General features: G+C 50.5%; 1 protein-coding gene across 3 annotated transcripts in view; it reads right to left on the reverse strand.

Annotated features, from left to right (window-relative positions):
* Positions 1 to 14,711, reverse strand: part of LOC146816467 (uncharacterized) — a 589,990-nt gene that overhangs the window by 106,373 nt on the left and 468,906 nt on the right. For all 3 annotated transcript variants that reach the window (XM_085610299.1, XM_085610297.1, XM_085610298.1), the window contains one exon: positions 6,182 to 6,714. In XM_085610299.1, coding sequence (XP_085466425.1) covers positions 6,182 to 6,714 — 533 coding nt within the window. The remainder of the gene's footprint in view (positions 1 to 6,181; positions 6,715 to 14,711) is intronic.

Raw genomic sequence — 14,711 nt, forward strand, 5'->3', positions numbered from 1 at the left:
CTGTTCTAGAAAATGCTCCGGATGATACACGACAGAAATAATTAGTGTGATGGGCCACCTACTTGAATTTGAAAAAGGCACCTCGCTGCTCTGACTGGGCGTGCAACCTGCTACAATACTCCAGGGCTGATACGAAAATGGTACGGACTTGGCCGCAAGGTCTGGGAGCGAAACAAAGATAAATGATATTAGCGTTCGAGGAGAACGCGTGGGGTCGGAAGTACTTATATTTAGACAATGACACCGGTTTTCAAAGCGCTTACCGTAGGGAGGTTTCCTAATAGTTTAGTCCTTCGTCTTAATTCGCTCAGACCCAATCGCGGTCCGTGAGCCACCACTGCAACTGTCTTGCAGTGCCTTCCAAGATAAAGACACGGTCGGACAGGTTGCCCCAATGCTGGGCCCACTGAAACTTCAGGTCCCACTGCAGCGCCCGCATCCGCCACCTGGCGTGATGTACCAGCAGGATGCAGGAGGCCATCAGACCCAGAAGCCGCAGCACCAACCTGACCAAAACCCGGGATAGAGGCCGAAAGATGGGAATCAGGGCCTGAATATCCCAGATCCGCTGTTCCGGAGGATAAGCCCGGAACTGCTCAGAGTCCAGAACCGCTCCGATGAAGAGGAGCTTCTGGGAGGGACTCAGATGCGACTTCGGCACATTGATGGAGAACCCCAGCAAATGCAGGAGATCCGCCGTAGTCTGGAGGTGGGAGACGACTGCCTGGGGCGAGCCCGCCTTCAACAACCAGTCGTCGAGATAGGGGAAGACCGGAACCCCCAATCTGCGCAGATGAGCTGCGACCACCGCCATCACTTTCGTGAACACCCGAGGGGCACTGGTGAGACCGATGGGGAGCACGGTAAACTGAAAATGCTCTTGGGCCACCGTGAACCACAGGTAACGCCGGTGGGCTGCCAGGACACGGATGTGAAAATAAGCATCCTGCAAGTCCAACGCTCCCATCCAGTCTCCAGGGTCGAGGGCAGCCAGAACCTTAGAGAAGGTGAGCATCCTGAACCGTTCCTTCCGGAGGATGACGTTGACGCTCCTGAGGTCCAAGATAGGGCGCAGGCCCCCTTTGCTCTTCTTGGGAACCAGCAAGTAGTGGGAATAGCAACCACGACCTACTTCTGGACCAGGAACGCGCTCGATGGCCCCCTTGGCCAAAAGGGCCGTAACTTCCTCCCGCAGAAGATTCAAGTGATCCCCCGACATGCGGTGGCATGGCTGGAGGGGTCGTCTCGAAGGGGAGGGAGTAACCCCTTCGGACGATTTGCAGCACCCACCTGTCCGATGTGATGGATCGCCAGTGGAGCAGGTGATGGCGAACTCTGCCGCCCACTGGCATGGAATGGGCCTGAAAGCTCGGACTAGGAGGGCTTTGAGGTGGATGCTGCCGGGGTGGATGTGGACTGACCGGCACGTTATCATTCAGTACCACCTCACCGGAATCCACGTCCGCGACCGCGTGCAGGTTGGGTCTGCGGCCGGTGGCTAGGCGGAGTTGAGGAGGTGCCCCTTCCTTGGCCACGAAAGGGACGAAACGCGGAAGTTTGCGGCTGCGGGGACGAGAGGCCCAAGGACTTGGCCGTAGCCCGGGAGTCCTTGAAACGAGCCAGCGCACTATCCGCCTTCTCACCAAAAAGGCGAGTGCCATCAAAGGGCATATCCATGAGGGTACTCTGGACATCCCCCGAGAAAGACGTGGACCGCACCCAGGCGTGGTGCTGGAGCGCCACCGTGGTGGAAATCGCCGTACCCAGCGTGGTGTCTAGTCCACACCGTATGGCATGTCGTGCCGCATCTCGCCCATCAGCAAGCGCCTGGGCGAGTCGTGTCCGGGCTTCCTCCGGGCACAGGGGCAGCACGTCCTCCACCGCGTCCCACAGAGAGTGGGAGAAACGGGCCAAGAGGCAAGCGGTGTTCAAAGACCGCAGGCTCAAACTCATGGAAGAGAACAGCTTCTTTCCGAACTGTTCCAACCTCCTGGCTTCCCGATCCGGAGGAGCGGACAGGAAGGAGGATTGAGAAGTTGAGGCCTGGATAACCAGGCTCTCAGGGGTGGGGTGTTGGGACAGGAAACTGGGGTTGCCCGGAGCAGGCCGGTGGCGCCTGGCCACGTTCCGATCCACAGGAGAAACTGTGGAGGGCTTGGACCAAGTGCCCTGCAGAACGTCTATGAGGGCCTCATTGAACTGCAGCAGAGGATCTGTGGAGCTTGCTGACGGTTGAAGCACCTCTGTGAGGATGTTAGTCCTGCCGGCCACAGCAGGCAACTCGAGCCCCAGGGCTTCAGCCGCCTTGCGCAGCACCGAGAAAGCTGCACCTTCCTCCGAGGCCACAGTCGGAGGAGAGATGAAACCAGCGTCCGGGGAGGTGTCCAGACCACTGGCATCACCCAGTTAGTCTACCCAGTCCTGTGAAAGTTGGGCCTGTCTGGCCATAGGGTCCTCAGACCCCTCCCAGTCGCCCCCGTCATCCGATTCCTGATCAACAGGAGGAATGATCGGAGCCGGGCGGTAGATGAAAGGCACATCCATCGGCGCCGGGTGCGGCGTCGAGTGGCGCCGGACCCAGACCGGGGCTAAACCGAGGTACGGCGTCGTCTGGGGACGGCGCCGGAGGTGGAACCGGTGTCAGCACCAGCGGCGTCGTGAGGTCGACCGGCGCCGGCAGAGATCCAGGCCTGGATCCCTCGGGGACCTGCGGCATCTGGACCGAAGTCGTCAACGGCGCCGGAGCCGCCGGCATGCGAGGTCGCCCAGTCGAGCCCACGGGGCCCAAAGGCACGCCGGCAGGCATCGACGGCAGAGCCAGGCCCCTCATGGCCGAGAGGAAAGCACTGACCTCTGCCGGAGTCGCGTCAGTCCCAGGGACCGGCGGGTATGGAGACGGACGCGGCTCTGATGGAGCCGCGGGGGTGGGACCACCCTGACCCTAGGACGAGTTGCGCACCCAGCGAGGGGAGTCCGAAGAGCGGTGTCGCCTCTTGGACTTCTTTGATCGCTTCGACTTACCCGAAGACTTCGAGCCCGACGAGCGATGATGGTGGCTGCGGCTCCGAGACCGGTCCTTGGACCTCCTTCTGGACCGGGACCGTGAACGGCGCGGAGCCGAGTGCCGAAGCTCGAGAAGCTTACAGAACCGCTCCCGCCTAGCTTTCGAGGTCAAGGCCTGACAATCGAGGCACGACTCCGCGTCGTGGTCGACCCCCAGGCAGTAAAGGCACCGGCGATGGGGGTCCGTCACCGACATCAGTCGATGACAGGAGTCACAGGCTTTAAACCCATGCATCCTACCGGCACCAGAGTCGAGTCGACAGAAGACCAAAAGAGTCAAAAAAAGTTTAGTCAAAAAGTGACTAAGGGGTAAGCTCTTCCCGGATCGGCGCTGTCTGGCGCGGAAAAAAGAAGAACTGACGTCAGCGCGCGAGGGCGGCGTCTAAGTACTCCGACAACGTCATTCCGGCGCACGACGCCAACGATGGACGCGGAGCCGCAGACGACGCCTAGCGACGCGCAAGGGGTATTGCTACAAAAATCTTTCCGGATCCAGCCTGACACCTGGGGATATTCTAGGGTGAGGAATCTAACTAACGTGTTTCTTTCAGATATCTATATCAGCATCCTATGAGAGAGTGTGTCTATGGGGAAGGGACACAAGAACATTGGACGGTACAGTAACAAGAGCCCTGAGATTAATATTTAATCTACCTAAATACACCTCGCCTGCGTAAATAGGATTTGAATTTGGCCTGCAGACGCAAGAAATAGCATGCAAAGGCACCTTCGTCAAATGCTGGTAGAAAATCAAGGGAGCCGAACCAAGGACTCTGAATGCACATCTATGGAAGGAAAGTCAAGTCAAAAAAGACAGTGCGGCCATGATCTACTTGCAAGCTTTAATAAATCGATGGGGCCAACGGGAACTTTGGGAGGCTGCTGTGACCCATAAAAGCTTCAAACTAATTGTGAATAAAACAATTAAAATGGTGACCTAAGTGTAGGATAAGGCTGTGCTAAAAGAAAGGGCACACAGATGCTTCGTCCTGCAAAGTTACTCTAAACTAAAGCCTCCCCTCAATCTTACTTCGGAGCAGGTTTCACAAAAGCGACAAAGGAAAAATTTCTTCATCTTCCTTTGGGTATTCTTCCATCACTGCTCCACTTGCCTCCATAGAAACGACCACAGACAACAACTAACTTTCACCTATGCGGGGAAGCAAAAGAGGATGTGCTACATTTATTGTGCATATGTGGGAGACTAAAAAACAAACGCAGACTTCTGTTAAAACCCACCCCAAAGACCAAGGGAATAAGAACATGCAGGCAGGTAGTGAAAGGACGTTTCTAAGGCGGAGACGTTCAGCTGGCCAGCCACCTCGTACAATTTTTGGGCAAAGTGGGAAAAATATTAAACACCAATATTTAATTGCCCAACCTGGTCCCCACCTTTGACAACCAATCATTAGCCACCATTGATCTTATTTCCCAGAGAACTATTTCACCCGTTGCTGACTGCACACTGCCTGCTCTTGTTGCTTGAAGAACTATTCCGTACATTGTTGGCTCGGCACATTGCAGCTGGACAATGACTATTACCGTATATCCATTTTGACAACTAGAGCACTATTTTTGCACACAGCTGGCTTTGCACTTTGCGCATTGCCCGCATGTGCTGTTCAGGGAGCTATTTTGCACACTGCAGTTTCTGCACATTGCTTTTGACCACGGACCTCTCAACCCCGTAGCCTTGGACCTCTCAATCTTAATTAACCCTTTTAATAACGTTAAACCATTTTTAAATGCTTTTTCATATACATGGTCCAAATGAGGTATCTAGAGTCCTGGTGTAAAAGCAAACTGTAAACTTTGTTACACAGCCATGGTTTTACCTTTGGAGAACTCGAATACTGCTTTTTTTATCCTTGCATTGCTTTTAAGTAATCACACAAAGATATTATATTGACACCCGCCCAGAATGAACTGAAGTGGAAATCTCAACTGGCATCAGTATGGGCCTGGTAAAAAGGTCTTAAGGGATTAGTCTGCATAGCATAAAGACCTGTTTGCAGAATATGCACCTGATCCTCTGCGGCTCTTAAAGGAACGTAAGTTCATAAGAATGAGCTGAGCTGAAAGTACATGAAATATGTGCAGCCTACCTTCCTTTAAAGCTGCTATTTGATGTAGAATCAATGACAGCTTGGGGAATTCAGGGTGCAGGTCGGGGTGCACCAGGACCAACTGCAGGACCAGGTCAGACTTGGAATGACACTAGAGGGGTAAGATCTTTTGTACTTAGCGAGAGTCTTCAACTTGGTGGAAGACTTTGATCGGCAAATGGACTTTTGATGGAATCGCTTAGCAAATGGGCTGGTCAGGCACCACGCGACTTGGAGCAGGACTTGTTCCTCCATTACAACTGCATCTTAGGTTTCCCAGCCCAAAGGTTCACATGGTGTTCCTAGATCCTTTTTAGGTGCATAAGGGTACAATTATTGCATGATTGAGATGTGACTTAAGCCCAAGCACTACAAAACCATGTTGTGTGGGTCTGTAACAGACATCTGGTTCCTGCACTATCAGCCTAGTTTGAAGGTGGGGACATTTTCCCTAGCACATTGTTGATGTAAGTCTTCTGAAACATAAGAAAACCAACCAAGTTGGGAGCAGAGCTCCAGATAAGCAAGGAACTGACAATGGTATGCAGTGGTGGGTGAACCCTTACATGTGTGTCTACTCAGATACGTGCAACGCTGTGTGGAGACACCAGATCCAATGTCTGGTAAGCAGGGGCTTGGCTAGAAATTTCTCCAGATCCAGTTTGGCACCTGGGAGTATTCAAATAGTGAGGAATCTGCAGTTAGAACAATTATTTAGAAATAAAAGTATTAAATAGTTTAAATTAGCAGTTTCCTGATGCAGATACATGTGCTGGTATTCCTATCCATACATATTATGCTGTTAATTTAAATAATTTACACCTTAAGCTGCAAGAAAAATATAGGTTATATTTGAAAGCTAAATACTTACACATTTATTAATAAGGAGACTTAACTCATTCGCAAATTGAATTAAAAAACAGATAACAGCTGCTTCCAACCAATATATGAATGTACCCAAGGATACTGCCACAAAAACTGGCAGCCACATTTTACTGTGCATCATCACAAACCTGCAATTGATCTTTTTGCTTGTTTTGGAGAGCTGTGTTGTCCGAATTTGTTTCCATCTCTGCCACACCACTTTTTACAGTTGAAACTACTTCTCTCCTATTTTTCTCATTTGAAATCACTGGCCTGTTGCTTGTGTCTATACTACTTCTTTGGGACGAAACAACCGGTGTGCTGCTTTTTTCAACAGAAGGTACACCATGGGTGTCTTTTGCTGCTGAAGCAACATGTTTGCCAACTCGTGCAGATGATGTCACAGGTTTGCTGCTTCTTTGTGCTGAAACCACTGGCTTGCTAGTCTTTTCAGCTGAGCCTTCCTTGGTTTCAGTGGAGGATTTTTGTAATTTGGCTTGGATGGTAGCACCCAAAATCATAGCTACTGTTTCAAGTTCGTAAAGCTTTGTCCGGGCAGCTGCAGCCTCCTGGCATATTTCTACCATTTCAACCTTAATAGAATCCTGCATTCTGGTCACTTCATTTAAGACTGCATCTGTGTTGGTGTCTTTGTCATTTGGTTTCTTCCTGAGCATTTCCGCTAATTGAGAAAAAATAAAGGAAGACCTTGTTAACATTTAGGCCGAGTAGCAATTTTTCTATAAACAAAGAATAAGTTTAATGAATTCAACGGTTTCAAAGGTACTGCAAGTGCTGTAGCTCTACTGGGAGGGGAGGATTGGGGGGTCCGGAGTGAAACACAAGAAAAAAGTTGGGTCCGTCACTATTTGATGACCGCCCAGGACGCTAATCTTTTCTATTAGTTATACAAGTGGTTTACATTTAGGTCGGTCTACATAATAGTTAAACTATCAGTATTGTCATGCTCAGTATCTGGGGCTGCATGGTTAGCTTAGTGAAAAAATGGACAAGTTACTTACCTTTGGTAACGCCTTATATGGTAGAAGGATAAGTTACTTACCTGTAATCTTAGTTCTCTTCCAGGGGTACCCTCATCAAAGTCATAAGCACTGAATATTCCCGCCCATGTGCGGGGACCCCGGAAATAATAAAATTATATATGAAAAACACATATATACAGCTCTGTATATGTATAAACATATATTATTTTTTCCAAGCAAATGCAGCCCCCATAGTAGGCTAGACAATGTAGGTATAAATATCTCATAACACACCATAGGTTTAATAATACACCTAAATTTCTTTTTTTTTTTTCAATGAGGTAAAAACTCATGAAAGAGAAAAAGAAAACCCTGTGCAAAACACAGATCCATAAAACATTGTTTGCCTGCAGGCTGCATTGCAATACAATACCATAGAGACTGAAAAGCCTTGTACAGGTAAAAACTGGCACCGTGCCTTTAAGGCAGCCCTGACTCCAATATCCCATCATGCCTCAGGGGTGACAGTTAGGTCAGTTGTTCTTTGCGGGACCGTAGTCCTAAACACAAAGATATACTTCTTCCATATTTAATAATACAGCCCTCTCATTTGCCTGGGGAGGCGGATGGGTTGCTTATGACTTTGATGAGGATACCCCTGGAAGAGAACTAGGATTACAGGTAAGTAACTTATCCTTCTCTTCCAGGGGATCCTCATCAATAGTCATAAGCACTGAATAGAATAGCAAGCCCATCTTCCACCGCAGGCAAATGAGAACTGCACTATACATTGAAGATAACAACCGAAATAATCAGTTGTTGAACAGATTCCTCAAGGAGGCTTGCCCTACTTGAGTGTCTGCTCTGGTGTCCGAGTCCAGACAATAATGTCTCGTGAATGTATGGACAGATCTCCAAGTAGCTGCTTTGCAGATCTCAGAGAGTGGGACATTATTGAGAAACGCAGCAGTAGCCGCTTTCCCTCGTGTGGAATGTGCCTTAGGTAGAGGCCATAACGGTTTCTGAGCTAGTTGGTAAGCTAATTTAATGCTTGACACAATCCATCTAGCAATAGAACGTTTAGATGCTGCAAAACCTGTACGGACAGCACCATAGTTTACAAACAGTTGTTCAGACTTTCTGACAGCCTTAGTTCTATCTAGGTAAAATTTGAGAACTCGTTTAACATCCAAAGAATGCAACGCCCTCTCAGCTGGCGAGGAGGGGTTGGGAAAGAAGGTTGGTAGTGAGATAGACTGATTCACATGAAAGTCGGATACCACCTTAGATAAAAATGAAGGATGAGTTCTCATCACCACCCTATTAAGGTGAAAAACCGTGTAGGGTTCTTTTGAGCAGAGGGCCTGTATTTCACTCACCCTACGGGCTGAGGTGATGGCTACCAAGAAGGCTGCTTTCCACGTAAGGTGCTGTAATGTAGCCTTATGTATGGGTTCGAAAGGTGGACTCATAAGCTTTGAAAGAACCAGGTTCAGCTCCCGAGGCGAAGGAGGCCTCACTGGGGGGTAAACCTTTTTAAGCCCCTGCAAAAAATCTTTTACCACCTGAATCTTAAAGAATGAAAGCTGAGATGGAGATCGCCTATAGGCCGTAATGGCCGCCAGGTGCACTTTGATGGAGGAGAATTTTAGCCCCACCCTGGCTAAGTGAAGCAGATTGAATATGCTACTTACCAGTATGCATCTGTTCTTGGCATGTAGGGCTGCTGACATTCATATCTGTGCATAGATCGCCGCCTAGTGTTGGGTCCGGATGTTTGCACGTTGTTGTCCTGGAAGAGTCTTCCAAGTATCCTGAGATAGGTGACTCCTCCCCTGGACCACAGTGCGCATGGGCATCCTCTCCATCCTCAGATTGTTTTTTGCCATTGTGGCAGTGATGGAGTAGATACAGAAAGTGATGACCATGCTATACAGTAATTCTGAGAGCTGCAGCTGCCACAGGCGCCGGGGAGGAGGGTGGGCGATATGAATGTCAGCAGCCCTACATGCCAAGAACAGATGCATACTGGTAAGTAGCATTCAGTTCGAGGCATGTGGGCTGCTGAATTCATATCTGTGCATAGAATACATAGCAGTACCTCCTATTAGCGGCGGCAACTAGTGTCAGCTGCAGCTGTCTGAAAAAGAGTTTTGAGAACAGCCTGTCCTACAGCTGCCTGCTGTTTTGAGTGTACATCTACACAGTAGTGTTTGGTAAATGTATGTATAGTGGACCATGTGGCTGCTCTACATATTTCCTGTATAGGAATGTTTCCCAGGAAAGCCATGGACGCCCCTAACTTACGTGTTGAGTGGGCTCGTGGGGGAATCGTTAATGTGCGTTTAGCCTTTTGATAGCAAATTTGAATACATTTAACGATCCATCTGGCTATACCTGCTTTGGAGATGGCGTTGCCTTTGTGTTGTGGAGAAAAGGCAACGAAAAGTTGTTTTGTCTTCCTAAAGTCTTTAGTTCTGTCTATATAGTACATGAGGGCCCTTTTCACATCTAGTGTATGGAGCATTCTTTCAGCGACATTTTGTGGATTCTGAAAGAAAACAGGCAGTTCAATAGTTTGATTCATGTGGAACTGCGATATTACTTTAGGCATGAATTTGGGGTTGGTACGCAGTACGACCCTGTTTGCGTGAACCTGTATGAATGGCTCTTGAATGGTTAGTGCCTGGAGCTCACTAACTCTTCTTAAGGAAGGGATTGCTACTAGGAAAGCTACTTTCCAGGTGAGGAATTGAATCTCACATGAGTGGAGAGGTTCGAAGGGTGGATCCATTAGTCTGGTGAGGACCAAGTTGAGGTTCCACACTGGAGCTGGCGGGTGTCTTGGGGGAATTACTCGTTTAAGTCCCTCCAAGAAAGCTTTGATGGCAGGCACTCTGAATAAAGAGAGGTGCTGCCTGTTCTGGAGATAGGCTGCTATTGCGGTTAAATGGATGCGTATTGAGGTGTATGCCAGATTGCATCGGTATAGGTGTAAGAGGTAACAGATTATGTTTTGAATGGATGCGTCTAGCGGGTTGATGTCATTGTGGGTGCAGTAAATGACAAACCTCTTCCATTTAGCTGCATAGCAAGCTCTGGTAGTGGGTCTCCTGGCCTCCTTAATGATCTCCATACAGTCAGGTGGCAGGTTTAGGTAGCCAAACTCTAAGACTTCAGGAGCCAGATTGCCAGGTTCAGCTGTTGCGGATCTGGGTGCTGAATTTCGCCATGGCTCTGCGTTAGAAGTGCAGGTTTTATCCGCAGCCTTTGATGCGGCACCACGGAAAGTTCCAGAAAGGTGGTGTACCATGGCTGGCGCGCCCATGTTGGAGCAACTATGATAAGCGTCAGTGAGTGCTGTCGCAGTTTGCGTGCCACCAGTGGTATTAATGGCGCCGGGGGAAAAGCGTACGCAAATCTGCCGGACCAGTTCATCCATATCGCATTGCCCTGCGATTGTGGATGTGGGAACCTGGCGGCAAAGCTTTGGCATTTTGCGTTTTCGTTTGTGGCGAATAGGTCTATCTCTGGGTGACCCCACTGTTGGAAGTACGGTTGGAGTACTGATGGGTGTAGCTCCCACTCGTGCATCTGGTGGCTGTGTTTGCTGAGCAGATCCGCCATCTGGTTGTCCTTGCCCGGGAGGTGTTCCGCCATGAGGAATATGTTCCTCTGAATGGCCCACTTCCACATGCTCTGAGCCAGATGAGACAACTGTGGAGAGTGTGTTCCTCCCTACTTCTGTATGTAGTACATGGCAGTCATGTTGTCCGTCCGGATCAACACGACTTTGTTGCACAAGTGTACTTTGAATGCCTTCATTGCCAGGAAGATTGCCATCAGTTCCAGAAGGTTGATGTGCATCTTCTTTTGTTGTGTTGTCCATAGTCCCTGCACTGTGTAATTGAGTACATGAGCTCCCCATCCCTGGAGAGACGCGTCCGCCGTCAGTATTATTTGTGGAACAGGCTCTTGGAATGGTCGGCCCTTGCAAAGGTTTTGTGGATTCCACCAATGCAGAGAGTTGTATGCCCGACCGCTCAACAACACTAGGTCTTTTAATTGCCCGTGAGCCTGATTCCAATGACGTGCTAAGCACTCCTGAAGCGGGCGCATATGTAGTCTTGCGTGCGGGACTATGAAAATGCAGGAGGCCATCATGCCTATCAACTGCATGAACACTCTTGCAGGAAGGGAGTGTTGTGGTTTGAACTTGGAGATCAGCAGTTGCATGCTGTTGATCCTCACTAAATTTGGCTGAGCTGTGGCTGCCAGAGTGTCTATTGTCGCGCCCAGGTACTGTTGTACGTGTGCGGGTTGTAGATGTGATTTTGGGTAATTTAGTGAGAATCCCAGACTGTGAAGAAGGTGAATGGTGAGGGACATGTGGCTGGCACATTGCTGGGCTGACTTTGCCTGAACAAGCCAGTCTTCCAGGTAAGGGTAGACGTGAATGTGTCGTCGCCGTAGATGTGCAGCCACTGTAGCTAGGCACTTGGTAAAGACCCTGGGTGCTGTTGTCACGCCGAAGGGGAGGACTTTGAATGGATAGTGCTGTCCCTGAATAGTGAACCTGAGATATTTCCTGTGTGATGGGTGGATGGGTATGTGGAAGTACGCATCTTTGAGGTCTAGAGTGGCTAGGAAGTCTCCCTGGCTGAGCAGCGGGAGAACCTGCTGTAGGGGGAGCATATGAAAATGCTCCGACAGAATGTAGTGGTTGAGGGGACTGAGGTCGAGTATAGGTCTGAGCGACCCGTCCTTTTTTGGGATTAGGAAGTACAGGGAGTACACCCCTGTCCCCTGCTGGTTGACGGGTACGACCTCTAATGCACCTTTTTGCAGCATACTTAGCACTTCCTGCTGCAATAATGCTAAGTGCTCTGCGGACATAGGACGGTGCTTTGGCGGTATTGTGGGTGGAGTGGAGGTTAATTCGAGACAGTAACCGTGCTGGATAATATCCCTGACCCACCTGCCCGTGGTGATGGCTTTCCACGTGGACAGGAACCGCTGGAGTCTCCCCCCGACAGGTGTTACGTGGTCGGGGGGAAGGGAGAGGGCGTCACTGTTTGTTCTTGGGTGAGGACCTGGTGTTGCCGTAACCGCGTCCTCTGCCCTTGGTGCTGGCGCCACGATATCCACCTCTGTTGTTTTTATCGTAGGTACTCTGTGTGCCCCCTTTATTGTATGTCTGCTGTGACCCCTGTCCTCTAGCTGCTCCCCTATTCCCGGGGCGACGAAAGGAGCCACTACGAAATGTCTGCGTTTGCAGAGCCCCCATTGACTTTGCAGTGTCAGTGTCCTTTTTTATCTTTTCTAAGGTGGTGTCAACTTCTGGTCCGAATAGGTAGTCGGGGTTGACAGGCTGATTTAGGATGTTGTTTTGAATCTCAGGTTTGAATCTGGAGATTCTTAACCAAGCGTGTCGGCGTAACATGACGCTGGTGTTTATCGCCCTCGCAGCTGTGTCGGCAGCATCTAGTGCGCACTTAATGGATGCGTTTGTAAGAAGTTGTCCCTCTCTGATGAGGAGCTCCGCTGCCTCTTTGTATTCGTCTGGCAGATGTTGGAGTAGTGACTCTAGCGTGTCGTAGTGTGAACGATCGTAGCGAGCCAGGAGGGCCTGTGTATTGGCAATGCGCCAGATGTTTGCTGCTTGAGCTGCAATCCTCTTGCCTGAGGTCTCCAGCACTTTGGACTCCTTGTTTGGGGGAGGAGCATCAACATTTGTTTGCGAGTGCGCTCGTTTGCGAGCTTTAGCAACCACCATGGTGTCCAGAGGTAACTGACCTCTAATGTACATAGGGTCCCCGGGCGCAGGTTTGTATTTTTTTTCAATCCTGGCGTTCAGCACCCGTGCCCTGGTTGTTTCCTTGAAAATGTCCTTTGCTGGCTTGAGAACACCTTTTAACATGGGCAGAGTCTTGACAGTCCTCTCAGAGGAGGCGAAAGTGTCCACCAAGAAGTCGTCCTCAACTGTGTCAGAGTGGAGTTGCACTCCATGATTGGCTGCAGCACGTTCTATGAGGGCATTGAAGGCAGCAGTGTCCTCTGTGGGAGATGTTTTTGCGCCGTAAAGCTGCGTGTCCTGGGTATCTGTTGCGGCACCCGGGTCTGCAGGGTCATCCCAAGCTTGATCTGGGTCCTGCTGCTCCTCAGGATCTATATCCCTAGGGTAGGTGGTATCATCACCCATGTAATCCTCCATTGCGTCCGTGTCGGAGGGCGTCGGAGAAAAGTACTGGGGATCCGGATAGGAGGTATGCAGGCGTTCGTATAGAACCGGTTCCGACTCTGCTGGCAGTTTCTGCTTCAGAGGGATTCTGTAAGAGTCCAAGGCCTGCTCTGGCGTGACCTTCCGTTTTCGGTGTGCCGGTGTCGGCGTCGATGAATTGGGACGGTGAAGACTCAGTAGGAGAGTGTCCAGTAGATGGGAACCTTGTCTGGCGGACATGTGTTCGGATCTCGAACATCTTCGGCGCCGTGGATGGCGGCAAACCAAAAGTGATGTTGGTTGGTGCCGAAGGTGCCTTTGGAGCCTTTTTCGGGTCGGGGCCCGACGTGGACTGGAGGGCTGCCCGTTCTCTAATGCGTTGCAATGACGCCGCAACTTGTCGCACCGAGAACGCCGAAGGTTCTTTGGTGCCGAGTGGTTCTGTAGAGGTAGTCGTGGACTGCTTCGGAGCCACCGGGTCATCGATTCGAGGAGAGGTAGTAGCGGTCGACTGAGTCGATGACTTGACCCGTGTAGCTGCCTTCGAAGTAGACTCCGATGGAGCGGCCATCTTAACTTTGGTGGTCGGGGCCGATTGCTTCGGTGCCGGGGGCCGAGGCTCTTTTGTGGTACCGATGGCCTTCTTTTTGGGGTCGGTACCGATGTCCGCAGCAGCGAGTTCGGCGCCGAAATCCCTTTTAGCGCGTTCGGAGCTGACGGTTTGTGCTGGCGTCGAAGGAGTGGAGGTCTTCGAGGGCTTCGAGCCGACCACTGCTAGTTTCACTTTCGGTTCCTGTGGAACCGGTGCGACGATTGGTTTCGTTGAAGGGAAACCAGTCTTTTTTGGTAATAATGGCTCTTGCTGGATGTTCGAGGCCGGGCCTGAAGGCGGGGCCGAAGAACTGCGGGATTGATCTCGGGTAAGGCCCGGAGGAGATTCCTCGACCGGAGCCGTAGAATGACGCACTTTGATAGCCTCCGTTTCGACGGGTAGGCCCTGTTCTTCACCAGAGCTATCTTCTTCGGCCCCAAAGGCCTCATCGTAGTCTCCTACCTCATCGTCGGCTTCTTCCCTGTGAAAAAGCGCTTCATCGGCGTCTTCCGATCGGGAATAGTGTTCGGAAGCGGGGCTGGAGTTTATGTCTTCCACGCTTTCAACATCTTCGTCCTCGGTGCTGAAGATGTTGGCCGGGGCCGGTGCCGATTGCTGCGCTTCTAATCTCGCTGCTCGTCGATTCCGGAGAGTCTTCTTGGATCGGAATCGGGCACAGGCCATACATTTTGATTCGTCGTGATCCGGCGAGAGGCATTTGTTGCACACCGGGTGGACGTCGATATGTGGATATTTGGCGTGGCATACAGGACACCGTTTAAATGGGGTCCTCGATTCCATCGTCGATGTAAGGTCGATGGTCGGATTAAACGGATCCGAAAAACTTGAAGAAGTTTGCTAAACTAAGCAAGAAAGCTGTCGAT

Source organism: Triturus cristatus, chromosome 6, assembly GCF_964204655.1.
Source record: "Triturus cristatus chromosome 6, aTriCri1.1, whole genome shotgun sequence".
In the NCBI taxonomy this organism is placed as follows: Eukaryota; Metazoa; Chordata; class Amphibia; order Caudata; family Salamandridae; genus Triturus; species Triturus cristatus.